The sequence below is a fragment of the Calypte anna genome, chromosome 3 (assembly GCF_003957555.1).
Source record: "Calypte anna isolate BGI_N300 chromosome 3, bCalAnn1_v1.p, whole genome shotgun sequence".
NCBI classification, from domain to species: Eukaryota; Metazoa; Chordata; class Aves; order Apodiformes; family Trochilidae; genus Calypte; species Calypte anna.
The window spans coordinates 90,811,483-90,828,924 of NC_044246.1; the positions used below are offsets into that span (position 1 = coordinate 90,811,483).

The 17,442-nt window shown below is 37.6% G+C and overlaps 1 protein-coding gene across 2 annotated transcripts in view; it reads left to right on the plus strand.

Moving 5' to 3' along the window:
* The window catches only part of DST (dystonin), a 289,353-nt gene that overhangs the window by 5,772 nt on the left and 266,139 nt on the right, over nt 1-17,442 (plus strand). For both annotated transcript variants that reach the window (XM_030446905.1, XM_008495643.2), the window contains exon 3: nt 9,628-9,816. In XM_030446905.1, coding sequence (XP_030302765.1) covers nt 9,628-9,816 — 189 coding nt within the window. The remainder of the gene's footprint in view (nt 1-9,627; nt 9,817-17,442) is intronic.

Here is a 17,442-nt window from a genome sequence, read left to right on the forward strand (position 1 = left end):
ACTTGGCCTGCTGAGCTAATGCCATAGTTAACTTGGGTACCTTTACTCCTTATGACAGTGTAGTGTAGAAACGCCTTCTATATTCCTATGGCCATCTGGTCACCTGCAGCTCTGTTCTGGCTTCTGACAGTCTACTAAGCATTGAAATGCTGAAGGGATCTCCTCCTAGCTCCATCAGTCATCCGATGAAGTACTGACATTGTGTTACAGCCCCTGTCATTGGTAAGGCATGGTCTTGACACACTGCAGATTGGGACCTGCATTAGGGATTAACACATCCTTTCAGTTCTCTTAACAGGACAATTGCTGCACAAAATCCAGTTTTTATGAAAGTTCTTATACTTTAGTTTTCCATTAATAGTCACATCACCAACCTCTTAGCTATCATATAAGTACATACCCTGGCTTCACATTTTCTACTGGAAATGAGTATTTTAGATGAGGTTGTAGTTTCAGATATGTTGTATGCTGGTTGCAATACATGTTCCTGGTGCACACAAGCAGTTGATTGCAAGCAAGTGGAGCCCTGGTTTCAAAGGGGAGCCAGGAGGAGCATTGCTTGTCACCATCCATCTGTTACCAGTCATGTTGCACATATGTATAGAATGGGAACTTCTAGGTACTGTGTTTTTGGCACACTCTAACCTCAGGTTGAAACTGAATTAAAATAGCTGAGGTCGTACTTGTTGTGAGCATATGTATTGCCACATCTGCTGCAGAAACTGTTAGACAGAAAGGATCATGCAGGGGTCTGTAGATCAGATACGGCTCAGAAAAGCTTAAGCATTTGCACCAATTTCTCATTTCCTGTGGTTAAGTTGTAAGGGTGATAGATTAGATTTGGGATGGCCCTTCAGAAACAGCTCAGCACTTTAGGCTGAGTTTACTAAATGAAAGACAGCATATGAACAGGATAGTATAGCTCCTGGGGCTGTTCCTGGGATGTTACATGTGTTTTCCTAGGGCATGGGAACAGCACTTGCACTCTCTTCCTTTCCCAGATTTCTTTAAGGAGAGCACACAGGGTGAAGTCACTTTGCTGTTTGCATACGGGATCCAATTCAGCTGAGCTAGGCTATTGGACCTGGCCAGGTCAAACCTGAGCAGGTAGCATCCAGGGCCATAGCCACCATACTCTGTTGTCCAGAGGGGTCTCTTTGAGGAGGGCACACTTGGGCCTCTCCAGCTCCCCTGGGCAAGGACTCAGCACTGTGTTGCAGATATGCTTGAGCATATCATCACACCCCCAGGTGATATGGCTGATCTTGACCTAGTGCTAGCAAATCTGGCTGTTTTTGAGCTGATTCCTCATGCTTCTAGTTCACCTGCAAGCCTGAGTCCCTGTTATCTGTGTTCTTCTGCCATCTGAAGTTTCTGAGCCCCTGCTGTGCTCTCTCAAGCCCTACTGCCTTGCATCAAGGAGAGTCAGTGGTTTGCTGTTCCTGACTCATCAGTGGGACTGAAACATGAGTTACAGCTGAAGTGTGAAAACACTACATCAGCCATAGAAACTAGCTGCACTTGACATTTGGGCAAAGATACATATCTTGCAAGTTGTGCCAATGTCCTTAACATCCCTGTCCACTCAGCAGCTTAAACACAGCACTAGCCTTCAGGGTGGCAGGGTAAATAATAGAGGAGACTGAAAGTGAAACACAGTTCTTCCAAGACTTAATTTATGATTACCTAAATCACTAGTACTGACTATACTGAAATGCATAACTGTGTCAAATTGAGGCATTATATTTATCCTCCTTTGTTCTTGGGACAACAGAATGATACAACTAGGTAGAGGCATCATTTTCTTCTGATCTGCTGCTGCTACCTTTCTGTGTGTAAAGCGCAGCTGGAATTAGAACGTGACTTTGGAAAAACACCATCTTATTATACAGCAAGATAAGCTTACTGTAAGCATTTACAGTTTATAGTCTGTAGAGCCACTCAGCTGACCTGAGTAGGTGTCTGCTTCAGGATGAGCTGAACAGTTCTTCAAGCCTCACTGGATGTATTGACTAAATTTTTCATGGCTGTAGTGGGAGCTTAGACTATAAACTCCGAAGGAGAGACCCGTTCAGATACGTTGTTGGTAGTATCTGAGTCTAGGTTTCTTAATAGAGATATGAATTCTTTCTTATATATATACCTATTAAGTCTCTCATCAGTTATGCATCCGACTAATGCATAACAAAGTGCAGACCCATCTTCACATGCTGCAGCAGCATGAATTTTCTTGCCAGGTTGCACTTCAAATAACCACTCTGGACAGCGGAGAGTAATTTCTTTATACAAGATGTTGGGCAGCACTTGTGTGGTTTAATAATCTTGTTTAATTCTCATTCTCCTTCTTGCTGTGTTTTTAATGTTTAAAGTTAATTCTTTATAGTGGATTCTTGATGTATACCATACACTGCTCAAGCTGAGAAGTGATGAGATGGAAAACAGGAAGCAGAGATGGAAGAACAACATGCTTTGGGAAATGTGCTTGTATATTCTACAATAAATGTTCCCTTACAGACCACTGATCAAGCAGTACTCAAATTTATTTTTGTTCTTAAATAATTATTCCATTCCTACTGTAGGCTTGTGGTGCCCTGAGGTAACAGGGAAGGAACTGGGACAAGCCATTGCAAGCCAGCAAGGCAGCTGTGGAGGGTTGCAAGCCTTTTTGATAGAACTGCTTGGAGAACAGGCCAGCTTCTGAGGTTTATAGATTTAGACAGGACGGAGTATTAAAAGGTTATGTTGAGGCATAACTGGGGAGGCTATTTGCTTACACATCATGAGATTTTCCTAGTGTTACCTGCTTTAATAGGAATCCTAACTTTATGATAGGAAAACCCACACGTTGTGTAAAACAGCAGTGCAATGCTGCATGGGTTACTAAGAACTATAGCCTAAATTCACATCTAAACCCTAGGTTCACACAAGGGCTTGTATGTATACACTTGGGAGCCTGCTTAGGAACTGGAAAACAGGTTGTTGATGTTGTATTTCATTAACTCAGCTGGAAAAGTAATCTTGTTCAGGTTACATAAAAAACAATTGCTTTTAATGCCTCTGAATATGTGGACTTATCTTGGAATATGACACATGGCAAATCACAGTCTTCAATATTTGAGAAATGGTTCCAGCACCGCTCCAACTTTATGTTTCAGAATATAAGAATAATATCTCCTAAAATACACAGCAGGCATGCAAAGGAGCATCAGTGAAAGCTTGTTAGTGAGGGAATGGAACAAGAAATTGAATGACAAATCTTACATTTGATGTTTTAAATCTTGATTCAGACCTTTATAGAAGTAACCCTTAGCTAAGATTAAAGAAAAAGTAATAAGAACTACAAAAAAAAAAAAAAAAAAAAAAAAAAAAAGGGTTGCAATCTCTTTCTCCAGACCTGATAGAACCAATAAAGAGCAAATGCAGTTGCTTTCTCCTTGTGTGTTTGTGAAGTAATATACTAAGTAAGTGTAGGTAATTTTCCTACAATAGAAAACTAAAGCCTAGCTTTAATTAGCAACCTTTACCATTAGAGAGGATATACAAGTAGTTTGAAGGACTTAACTTGAGTCCTGGATTTTGGGTTGAACTTTCAGAACTGGAAGTTAGATGAGAGGTTTTCTGTTTCTTTGTAAACTGAACATATCTGAGATGGGTGAAGTAGGGAAATAATGCAATAATGCAATCTTGATCACTTTTTAATTTAAAACTGTTCTTACAATTGTTCATACAATTCTTACAAGATGGGTATATATATATGTTTATATGTACAGCAGAAAAGCTGTCAAATTTCTCTCAGTGTGAAGGGAAATTTGATAGAGCAAAGTTATTTAATGAAACCTGTCTTTTTAGTTCAAGTAGGTACTTTAACTGTAGGGTTTAATGCTGTTTCAGCCTATCTGCAAAACAGCTGAGAACTCCAGCATCCTGAGAACAGTTCTGATACTATGCATACTAATGTCTCCAGACCCTAAGATGTTGTAGGTTGCATATACATGAAAGTTTCCAAGCTTTATAGAGGCAGTAACTGACAATTCAAAGACTGCTTTTTGAGGCCATTAATTGGCAATGGTAATAGATGACAATTTTCATGCATACACTCAAAAAACCTTAGAAGCAAGCACATGATGCTGGATATCCTATCTGAACATCTTTTGGCATTGATATTCATTAGTGCACCTGAAAAGTGCATTCAGTCTATGGGATTCACTCAAATAGCTCCTAAGGCATTTGCAAACATAGTTGAGTTCTGCAGTCATTCCTCCTAATGTGCTGAATTGTGGCTTAATGTTAGCTAGAGCTTTTTCTATGATTTACTGAAGTTCTGCCAGAAGGCAAAATGGGCTGCAGCCCCTGAAGTCCACTGAAGATAATGCAAAGATTTGTGTTGACTTCAGATGGACATCAGAATGCACTCTTCAAGTTAATGTTTAGAGACTATGAGTGGCTGGAAAGGTTGAGTTCCCAGATTTGAATCCTGTCACCAAATATATTCTACATGAAATATATACTGGAAAAAAATGAAGAATGCATGTGTGTTCTTTATCAAGAAAAAATATAATAGCTAACGTATGATGAAGGCAGCTGGAATAGCAGAAACTAGAATGGAGAGTAAGAGGATCTGGTGAATTGTTATAATCACACATTGAAAGAGTGGAAAAGTAAAAAAAAATCATGTCACTAAAGCAATAATGCCCACATGGGATAGCACTGATGTATTCATATGGTGCTATTAAAGTATCAGGCAAAGAAATAAACATAAATACAGAAAAAACAAGAAAATGAAAGAAAAAGGTTGGAAACATGATGCAAAATGTTCTTGTGTGTAAATAAAAAAAGCAAAATTTAGACAAGTGTTGTAGAAACATTTAAAATCCTGTTTTTTTATACTAATGAACAAGCTAGGAATAGTAATAAGCAAAATTATAACGAGGATTGCAGAGTATTGCATACATGGTTGTCAAATACCAGAGCACTTTACAGAGAAAAGTTGTTTATCCACCTAACCTTATCATCTCCAGATAGGGCCTTTTAAATAATTCTTGACAATTCAGTGAAGACCTCTTTCAGACGTGCAGCCTGATCAGAAAAGAAAATGAGATGGGAAAAACATGCTATACCATTATTTATATATATATATATATATATATATTAGTAACAGAAATTTATAAGACTAGTGTACTGAATTATGGGGATCCAGCAAGAATGATGTCTGTGAACAAGGACATCTCACAAAAAAAAAAAAAAAAAAGAAAAAGAAAAAGAAAAAAAAAGTTATGGAAGGAAGACACTGGAACTGTTTTATGTAGAAGAAGGAAAAGAAGAGAAAATCTGATGATAAAATATATATGGAATGATGAATACTGTATCAAAGGCAGACCAAAAACTGCTTATCATGGGTCTGATGCACCCCATTTGGAATACTTAAAGTACAGATGTCTGAGTGAAGTAGTCAGCTTGGGCTCCCTTTATGGCCGATCAGAATGGTTCATCTGAGCTCTTACTTCAGTGAGCCCAGGGAGTGGTGGTCTGCTGAACTTTGGTCAGAGGAGTCCCACACTTGTTTCTATACACAAAAGAATCAGTCACTGAATCAGAGGTGTGATGCTAAACTTTTTGTACTGAACCTCTTATGGTGGTAGTAATTTTACACACCTGGTGGGTTGTGCTCTCTGGCATGCAACATTCATTATCTGTTTGCATGCAAAGATGGATACAAGAGGTGTTTTCAATACAACCACACTTCATTCCAGGAAAAAACACTTTTGGAGAGGACATAAGAGGATTAATTTAAAAAGATGAATTTCAGCTAAAAAAGGCTAATCTCTCTAGCCTCTTTTAAAAGACAGAAAAGCTTCTCTGAGAGCAGGTGAATGAGGCTTTGTCCCTGCACTGGCCTCCAGAGACAACTGTATTCTCACTGGCTGTAGAGGATGGTTAGGAAGATCAGTCTTATGGTCTCAAATAGTTTAACTAGGAGGATGTGCTTGAATGGTTTGGGGGAGAAGATAATTACTGTTTGCCTCTCTTCTTCCTTTATGATATCTGAAAGTGGTTCTGGTGGTCAGCCGAGTTGTTTCTTGAAGGAAAAATACTTTGTAGTGTAAATGCTGTGCTGTTTCTGCAGTTATTTTAGCATTTAGAGGAAAACAGATTTTCTAAAAATACATGTTTGAAGTTTTATACATTTACTTTGCCAAGCATCAAAACTGTGCAGTGGCAGAAAGGAGCCAGGTAGTAGGAAATGACCAACTCTTCACACAAAGAACAAGCAAAGGTTTGTCACTGTCCAGTGACACAGCATTCATGTGGTACTGGAAACTACAAACTGCTTAATGGAGTTACAGCAATCTCATTGTATTGCCAGCATGGTTTTAAATTCATTAGTGTTTGCTCAGTGATTTGGTCTCAGGTAGTGTACTATGCATCCCTGAGTATTTTGTGATACTTTTCTGCTCTCCTGTGAGGGCTGGCTTAACATCTAAAATAGCATTCTCTTTACCAAACAGATGTTTGTGTCATTTTCATTATTTTTTAAAATTTTGATTGCTTTAATAGTATGACGCATTTTCAATGTTGGGTTCAGCTTAAGGATAAATAAGAGAGATGACACAAGGAGCATCTGTTCATATCACTGCTGAGAAGGAATCAGTCGCCATTCAAGTCTTGCACTGGGCACAGAAGTCTCACTTCCCATACATAACATTCCTTTTGAATCCTCTCTTCATTTTCTGTTATCAAATTTTGAATTTTTCCAGATTTGAGTTTTTGTTCTGGAAAAGTTCCACTGCAGGAATGATGAGGCATTTTGAGTTTTAGTGTGAGGACTCTGCCCTTCTAACATTATTTTTATTGATATGGACTTAATTTTCCACCTGGAATCATGATCCTCTGCCTTTATCACATTATAATCCTGCCCAGAGCAACTATTTGTGATACTGCAGGCAGATTATGACTTCAAGTGAAGAATAAGCTTCAGCAAGCAGACGCAGATGAGCTCTTAAAGAGATAAAGATCCCATTTTCTTGCTAGTAATAAACAGCAAAAGAGAAAAATATATAAAATACAAAAGAGAAGCACTGTCTATAAACAGACTTCTCTGGGAGTCACAAGCGACAGTTTTGTATTAGAACATAATAATCACTAAACCTTGAAGTATTTTGAGGTGAAGACAGTGAGAGAGACCCACATACTTAAATCCCTATCTGGCCTGTGACTCTAAGCACTTTTAGAGCTGCTTAGCTTCTACCAAATTCTTCTGTTACATAAACATACTTTCCTGAAGAGTTTTATCCAGCTAATGGGGATGGGAGTGTGGTGAGGGCACAGATGCAGCACAGGACATGTAACCAGGCTTCTGCCAGTAGCCATCATCTGTCTTGCTGCATTTAACATTTAGAAAATCTCTTCTGGTATCAGAACTGGGAATAGATTTATCAGAGATAAACACTCAGAATAGAGTGTTTACATTTGGTATGGAATAATCCCTGATCTAAACTAATATTTTTTTGTAAAAGAAAATTCCCACAAGAAGTAAGCTCTGCAATAGCAGGCTCCCAGTGTTGCATTTTTGCCTGTCATCCTGAACAGCCCTAGTATCTCACTGAATGATACACATTGTAAATCTCTGATAGCTGTTTCACAGGGTAGAACAAAAATGAAGAAGTTTTCCTACTGCAATAGTGTAGAAGGATACTTCACATATTTATATTTTTGAATGCTAAGACATCTTCCTAAATTCTCCCAGTGGTTGCAGTGGCTTCCACTACCTTGCTTTTACTGATTACTACAGATACGGTCCTGCTTCCAGTAAGATACAGGCAGTCAAAGTCTGGCTTTACCTGTAGGCTGAATGACTTTATTGTTTCAGTAGATTAGGAGGGGCCATAAAAAAGGAATTGGGACATTTTTCCCCATATCTTTCCATCATATGTATTTCATAGCCCTGATGTACCCCATACATGAACCTACCAGATGGACACAGTAAAGTCAGGCTCTGTTCCTGTCCCTTCCATCCAGTGTCCAGGAGTAGAAGGTTGCTGCTTCACCTGATGCTTCACCTTCGCACTTCAACATTTTCACATCACCTGTTGCATGCAATGAACATCTGTAGCAATTATGAGCATGTGTATGTAAATATAAGTTTGTGTGTTTTGGCTACTTAGTGATATATTTACTTGATGAAGCACACCTTTAAATAATGAAAATAGCTGCCTGTCTCTCTGGGAGCTCAGAACAGACTGCAGCTCTCTTCTCTTGCAATTTCATGACCATCAGAGGGTAAATCCAGTGTGCACAGACCCATACATCTGACTTAGGATTGCTTCAATTTACCAGCATAGCAACATTTTAGCATAACTTTCCTATGCTAATTAACTAATTAAAACAAAACAACAATGAGAAGCAAAGACAAACTGAAAGCAAAAGCTAAGGGAAGAGGGACAAAGGAACAGTAGGTTTATATGGAAATGTATTACTCCCACTAGTTTTCATATGGAAGGAGCTTGGGATATTTAGATTCACAGCATAGATTTCTGCAGTTTTAGCTAAACTCTCACCATGCAGGAGTCTGATTCTTTATACAGACCAGCCATTTTTGAGTGCTGGGTTTGTTGCATACAGACTTCAGCAGAGGATATTTTACTAGATGAAAAAAGGAGGTACAAAATCAGGAACTGTTGAATCTATTCTTGGTTTTGAGAGGGAATGTAGTCCCCAGAACCTGAAGACTGCCACAAAGGACATAGATTTGGTTCACCTATTCTGAAAGCTGATGTGACTAAGTGAATGAAACTCTTATTTACAACCTAGTCAAGTTTACTGTCAACTAACATTATACTTGCTACAAATGATGCTTGGCAGGCTCCTGCATGCTCATGAGGGGACTCAGTGAAATGAGAATACTGATTGTTAATGCTCTGCAGGCAGCAGTATGGGGCTTGCATTATATGTGCTGCCATTAAAGGAATGAAATTCTGTAAGGCTATGAGACATTCCAAACTCAGAGGATTTTACAGCAAGCTAATAAAAACCATTTATTAGGGCAGATTTAGCTGAGCTTATTAATTTGGCCAAATATACATGTATTTCTCATATGACAGCAAAAGACAGCACTCTGTCGTAATTATTTTATTCCAAATGGTGAGGTCTGCCCCCGTATCTAGCAGTATCAGAATTCTTAACAAGAACCATTAGTCATAATTAAGTGTTGCCAGCTACCAGTTTTTCTTCACTTTCTTTCTCAGGAAAAAATGTACCTTTCCAACTTAACGTCCCTAAAACTATTTCTCATGAGACTATTAACCTGGAAAATTTTAATTATATATTTTGAATCAGAACTATTTAGTTATAAACAAATAAAAGTGTGAGCTGGTAAAGAAAAGCAATGGGAGTTACTGCTACTAGCTGTGTCAATGGTACATATTATTGAAAAATATAAACCAAATGTGATTTTAACAGCACTTGGCAACATCTCTTTATTGTACCATGCAGTATATGTGGACATTATATTAATTTAAGATGAGCATGCTTGTACCTCAAATCCCTGTTAAGATCCTGTATGATTTTTCTGTTGTTACATGGTTCCATTCTGGGGGATGCCAACCACAATGATTGTTTTTTCTGTTACAGGGCTTTAGATCAAGTCCTCGTCATGTTAGAAGACGTGTAGCAGCTCGCCTTGAGGAAACACAACCTCTAGTGGAAGCTCACCATCTAAGTGAGCAGGAAACTTCTGTAAGAAAAAGAAAAATCAAGAAAAGCAGCCGAGTTCAACCAGAATTTTATCATTCTGTTCAAGTTACTCCAACTCGAAAACCTGTAAGTATTCTACCTTTAGGAATAAATAGCACTCAAAGTGTATTGCAGAGGTATGGAATATGATTCTAATGTTTGGGCCACCCATATTCTATTCCTCAACTTAAAAACCTTTTCAGTTCTCACGTTCAGCAAATCTCAAAAGAAAAAAAACCTAGTTCTGAAGAGGGGCTTTTGATTTCTTATTTAATATTCATATATAGTTATTTGATAGCTTATAGTGGTACTACTTAACGGTTTTTATAGCATGTGTATGTTACTGAAATTCCTCATTCAGATTTACCAGAGATTCTATGTACTGAACAAAATTTATATTAAATCTCATTACTATACGCAATTTTGAGTTCTCTTCTGCTTCATACAGTGTTTACAATCTTCCAGCTCACCACAACTTGATCCAGGTTTTATCATTCTTTGCTCCTCAGCTTGATCTACTAATAGTTCTTTTAATATTGATAACCTATTTTTAATGAAGAAATATGAAAATTCACTGAAACATACAGAGAGGTCCGCATGTAAATGTGTGTGAAGATATTTCCTGCAGCAATAATGTATTGAGAGCTCATTGCTATCAAGCCTTTGCTGACTAACCTGCCTGTGTCAATGGCCAGGGGTTCAAACTACTTCTGTTGAGCTACTATTAAGAAGGCAGTCATTGAGCATACTCTTAAAACTACTATCTTGAGGTTGCTCCAACCTAACTGAACCTTCCTAGGTTTCTGTTAATGGAGAACCAGGAATTATCAGGGAGCTCTGCAGTTGGTTTGAGAAAGAGTATTCCATAGTGGAAGTACATTGCCCAAAAAGGCAAGAAGCTTGGGCAAAGAAAAGAAAGTCAGGGCTGCCAATAACTGCTAGATTTTTTTCCTTTTAGCTGATAACAATTAATATCCCCACTTTCATTTCACTACTCCCCTCTGTTTCCTCTGTTCTCTCATACTTCTACTTATTTTATTCTGCTGTTGTTCCTGTAGTTTAATATGATCTGATGGCTGTATCTTCTGCCATTCTTAAAGAATCTGCTCTTCCTTTCTTCTCAGCCATTTCTCTTTCACTCCCATCCTGTCTTGCTCTCTGGACTACTTTGTCTGTTACTCTTGGGTGTCCAGCCTCCCATCAGGATCTCCTCTGTCCATTACTTGCTTCTGATCCTTTCCCTGCTTTGTTGTCCTTCCTTCATTTCATCCATCATCTTCTCTGTTATTTTCTAATTCAGTCCTGTGTTTTCAATTCCCTTTTTTTGTTTGATCTTAATTCTTTCCATGGTAGGTCTATGCCAAGTATAAGACTGCCTGTAATTGCTATTACCAACTACTACTGTTTACTAACATGGGAAAAAGAGTATCAGTGGTGCTGAATTAAAGAGCTATAACATGAAAATGGTGTAAGTAGTAAAACAGGCCTTGAAGAATGGATTAGTGAAGCTAAGGAAGCCCTGCTTTCACCCAAAGTCAGTAATACATCAGGGACTTCAGGACCAGCAATGAAAAGCAAAGTATAAGAATACAAAATGCACAGTATTACTAGGTAGCTTCACTTTCCTATAATTTCCTGGGTCTATGCTGTGTTTGACAAGACCTACCACCGAAACAATAATGTATCCCAGATTTAGACAAAACTCCTCTCAGTGCCATCAACAGTATGTCACTCTCTTGAAATTGCTTTTGTACTTCATCTTCTGTGTTTAACATAGTCCTTTTGATAGCCTTTTGTTCTACAGCTTCAATGAACTCATATTTCTAGAAAAAAGAATAAATCATTATCTTTATAGGACTGCAATCCAGAAAACATAACTCACCAATTCCATTTCTCATAGACATTATAAGTTACTCTGAATGTATTATTAATGCCATGGTGATGGGGTGAGTAAGGTTCCTGCCATGACAAATCACTGCATCGTTGTGAAGTTCCACAGTCACAATGTTGTCTGTCCTGCAGTTTGTCACAGCTTCATTCCACTAAGTCTCAATGTCTTGAAGATAAGAGTTTTGGCATTTATCTTTTTACAGTTTTACATGATTCAGTACCAGAAATGCTCAGATATCTTCATAATTTCTTTCCATTATTTTTTCCTGTTGTTCCTAGCTCTGTCCACTTGAACCACTTGAAATAATCTGTTGTCTTGATGTTTTATACTGTGGAAATATTTGTAGGCAGCTATGGCTACATGCTTAGTCATCACTTGAGAAAAAACCTATTTCTGACGTCAGCTAACTAGAATATATAATTTTGCCTCATGAAACAGTTCACCTTTTGTTCAATTTTTATTCTTTTTTCCTACTGGTGCTTTTTTACCCATTTTCTGACAGGAGAGGATGGTATTTTCAAAGTATCTGTAAAACAGCTGTATGGAAAGATTTTTCTTTGCTCCAGGAAATTTTTGAGTAGTCAGTCCTAAATTATGCTAGCCTGTTTTGTTGTTATATTAAGACAGATTCTTGAAGAAGTTTCAGATATTCCATTAAAGGTTTTGTTGGCTGTTTAGATACTAGGTTTTCTTATTTTTGCTAATTTAGATTATTTTGTATTTGGTTGTTTTTGTTGTGTCTAAATCTTATCTTGCAGTTTCCTAGCCAAAGCTATAATTATCTGAATTTGCTTGGATTATTTCTTACTTCCTGCATAGCAGAATGAGATCTTCCCAGTATTGTCCCTGATCTTGTCAAAACTAAATTATGTGTAATTGTGTGTATGAGACTGGAGACAATATCTGAGACAAATCTTGCTGGAGACAATAATTGCTCCCCTTGAAAATCTACATGGGCAGCTGTTTGCCAAAATAGTTTTCTCTGAAATTTTCATTATTTTTTTACACCTTCCAGATCATTCATGAAGACATTAAAGTCATTTCATCCTAATATTGATCTTTACCAGGCAGAGTTCATAGTTATTTTCATTCTATATTATTCATCTTACTGCAGAACAGCATCAACATAATGGTGTGTAGCTTACCCCTTTTATGGCACATTGTTATATCTTGTGCCCTGTAGGTCACCCTTTCATTGGTGGCTGTATTATTGGTGCTGACATTCTCTGCAGGTGACAGATTTTACATCAGCTTCACACAGAGGACAGTACAGATCTCTGTTACTGAAGTGTGCTTTGGATTTTTGAACACAAGAACTCTTAAGGAGAGAACTGTGCTGTTTAAATTAGCACGCAAGTCAAAGGAGTGTCACATATCACAATTTCAAGACCTGGGTAGGTTATTTGCTGGGTAGTTAGATTTTCTGAATGTGTGGAAGAATGTGCAAAGTCTCCTGTTGGGAGCTTGCTGCTGTCTAGCATTACTTCTGGAGCTTTTATTACAAGCATTTTGCAACTATTAGCTATATTTTAAATACTGATCTGCTCAGAAGCTAAAGTATAAAACTCTGCAAATCATTAAGTTTTTTTTTGCCTGTTTTGGCCTAGAGCCAAAAGTTGGCCTTGAGTTTGTGTAAATAAGCCAGGCTCCTGAGCTGTGGGGTCAGCTAGACATACAGTTCTGACAAATTCTAGTTTCACCTTTATGTCTAAATACATAGTTGAATAGAGAAGCTGTCAAAGCAGCATCTTTTGACATCTCCATTGTTAAACAGTTTGAAGGGCTTCTAAATTGCCTCATTCATGCAACCACCAAGGATTATTTAAGATCATGAGTTACAGTACCAAAATTTGTACTTGCATTTGTCATAACAGAATTACTGTAAGATGTGTGGCAGATGAGACTAGACAGACTGGGGCATAAATAAACCTGAGCCTTCAGATGCTGTCACCTTTTAGATGTGACATCCCTGTTTCTATTCAAAAGCCTTGTATTTCACACATCCAAACTTGCTGTTCTATTTTGCCCCAGCACTGTAGTGGCAGCATGTATCGAGGTGATTATTACTGAATAGTGTTAAAAATATATCTTTGAAGTAACTTACAAAGAATAAACTGATGACAAAGCACTGCTGCTTGTAGGTATCCCTCAGTGTCCCCAATGAACCTATTTCTAATTATTTAAAGACTGCCTTTGCTGAGCAATTCAGCTCCTTAGTGGTGGATGCAGCATTGGTACAAGTTACTGAAAGGGAACTGAGAAGAAGGTCAGATATCTGGGAAGACTCCTGTAAAAAATCCACTGATGTGAACAGCTTTGTTTGGCTCCACTGAGACAACTCCCATGACTGCAGTGAAGCTTGCTCTGCAAAATCTCTGATACAAGCTTGAAAACAAAGTTTATGGGTTTCTACTCTATGTAAATCCATTAGCTGTCCCATCCATGGTCTTATTCAGCCATCCTAATTTTTGCTTTTAAGTGCTTAAGCATTAAAGGTTAAGAGAAAAATAGTATTACAGTTCTGTAAGAAACACATGTAGGAGGATTTTAAACATACCATGTCATTTGTAGAGTTCTGAGTATTAGTTGACACTTAGCTTACTTGAGATTAATTTTTTTCATATGGATCAAACTGTTCTACAGAGCTTTTTAGGAGCTTTTTATGTGTCTCATTAAATAATTACCATTTCATTTTGTTAATTTCCAATTATTCTTACTCTGCTGAATTTGCCAGTTTTCCAATACGATGATCTACTTTACATGATATTTGATTGACTGAATACAGATTACAAAAATGACACATCACCCTGCACAAGACTTGGTTAGTTCCAAGTATTAGCCATTTAATCTATAGATTGCATTCATAGCTTCTCTCCTTTGGAGACATCTGGTTGTGTTGGATTGTGTCCCCTGACAATCACATTTAGCAGCAAATATGGCAAAACACTATAAAATCATCTTTCGCTTCAGCATTTTTAATAACATCACATTAATGTTTTCAAAACATACAACAAAGCTGTGAGCTACCAGGCTCCGTGCATGCCTGTGCATTCTCTCTCAAGGTATTTTGAGCACAGCCATAATGAAGAAATGCAGGGAAAAGGTGAATGAATATAGAAAGGGAAACAAGGCCTGCTTTTTTTTTTCTTTTCTTTTTTTTTCTTTAAGACCTAAAGAATATTGATGGAGATTGATTTGATTGGTGATTGATTTGTAAAGTTTTTAACAAGATTTGAGGATCTAACCATTAAAAAAAAATTAAGTATACCTCAAGGAACCTATTTTAGGTGTGTAGGCTCTTTGCTGATACGACTGTAAATGCTAACTTTAGTCATTTTGGAAATAGAGAAAGCCTCCAGTAGCCATTGGGCTGATTCCAAAGGAACCTCTTCTCATTGTAAGCATACATAAGCCTGCCAAGAGACTGTTCATATCTCGTTCTTGGAATGTTGTGTTTTGTTGCTTTTCTCACAGCAAGTAACTCCTCTCTGATAAATTCTTCATAAACAGTTTTGCACAAAGACTTCATTTTCCCTCTGTTCTGCTGGGTTCTGTGACCTCCTCCCTTGCTGCTTGCTCATGATTTCCTCTTGGCTGCTTTTCCCTCTCCACCCTGCAGCTCATCTGTAGCACTGAAGCAATTGCTCCTTTCTGCTACTCCTTGTGCCCAGCTCCCAGGCGGTTCAAGTTTTCGAAGGGATTTCTTAAAGGCACATTGCCATGGGTTTCACCAGGCCATTGTGGCAATGTCTTTACAACCTTAAAAATATTTTTTGTTAAAACACAATGGTAACATGTTAAGAATTAGATCTGATTTAAAATTATTCTTGAGTTGTCTTTCTAATGAATTTTTTCCCCTATGGATGAATTATTACAGCTATTAAGCATAGTGCAAAAGAAACAGTTCATTACAAGAGTGCCAGTAATTAGTCATGACATATAAAAATACATAGAAATAAGCATAGAAGTAAAAGTACAAATCCACAATTAGAGCACCCTGTTAGCTCTTATTTGGAAAGTTTAGGTAATTTGAGTTAATTGTCCCCTGTAGTGGGAGATCATACTTGTTTTGAAAGTATTTAATTAAATTTACATTTCTGTGATTGAAAATAGCATCAAGTCTAATGTTATTTTTTTACACAAAGTTTCAAATCATCCTATACATGTGGGCAAAGCACTTTAATATAACAGGTTTTGTCTTGATATGGAAGCTAATTCCATACAATTTTTATTTTGTCTTGTATCAGTTTTCACTCCCAGGGCAAATGCTTATTTACTGAAAATGGGATGAGAGCTTAAGCCAGCCTGGCTCTGTTTGATCCAAAGTGTTGAAAGAGGGTCCAAGTGCACCATCAGCATGAGGCTATGACAGCAGCCTTTCTTGTAGGATGTGACTTTGACTTCTTTTACAACTTCAGAAAAAAGAAAGCCACACAGCAAGTCTTGGGTGGGAGGTAGCAACTAGCATAGCCAATTACATCCTTTTGATGTAAAAAATAGTGCTTGCTATCAAATAAACACCTTTGTCATCACTTGCCAACAGGGTCGCTTCCTGTTCCTAAACTGCAGAAAACATTGTATTCAAATTGCAGTAGCTTCATGATAAAACTGAGTTTGCATCATATTGCTCTCTGAATTGGTCCTTGGAGCTGAAGCTAACTTGCTTCTAAATCAGAACAGAATGAAATAAAATATTCTTCAACTGTTCTAGCAGAGAAACAGAGCTGTAATACTCTGGCTTGCAAAATGTCTAGTAGTTTTTTGCCATTGTTATTTTGCCATGATTTGTATTCACAGGGATTTTGTGTTCACTGGTAAAATTAGACTACACGTACAGAGCATAACTTCACTCAGAAATTAACTTTTTAAATATTCAGACTTTTTCTATTCTAAATCCCAGTGTCCTTCCTTGAGAGGCAGTAATGTAAACCTAAGCTGTTAAAATATGCTAACAATCTAAATTGTAAAAAAAACATTTTATGTAAGCAATCATAAATAGTAAATTCTCTACAGTAGCTGAAGGCAGCTTAAAAAAATAAATCAGCACTGATTTTGTCATGATGTTTGCATGACTTAAAATGACCAGTAACTGTCTCACAAATAGATGCATGTAATTGTGGTCTAAATGCAGATGTTTCCTTTTCCTTCACTGCCACAGGAGTCACTCTTATGAGCTGTATTGTGGAACATCCTACTGTGGCACATAAACAGCACAGCTTTATATAGCAAGGGACTCCCTTATCCATTCACATTTATATATAACATTGCACGTGGCTATTATGTTAAAAGAATAGTTTGGCAAAGGCAAGTATTCAAACATTAGGAAGTGCTGGAATTAAGGTTACATGTGCAGCTTTAATTCAGTTGATTATGCATCTGCTTTGTCATACAGATTTTAACTGTATGATGGCATACTGTTTTTTCACAGGATGTACTCTAGTCATTGTAGGATGGAAGTGCTCTTAGGATGAGTTATGTGTAGGAGTTCTGCTGCAGAAGTTGTAAAGTGTGTAAAGGAATAAAACAGGAGATAATTGCAGGAAGTGAGAGGATCTCTTCTTTCTTTGCAAAGCAGTGAGTGCTGCCTTGGAGATTGAAGGGTGGGTACAGAGTCATTGTGAACTCACTTAGCAACTGCCTTGAAACATTTTTTTATCTTCCATTTTCTAAGTCCCTGACTCAAAGCATGTAGTTAGATTTATAGAGGTTCTCATCCTGCCATTCACTATTGAACTCCATGTGTGCTGTGGTCTAAGTATTACTGATATGTAATTCTAATAACTTAAAAATCAGATCCCTAGTGTCTCAATTTGACCTAGGTA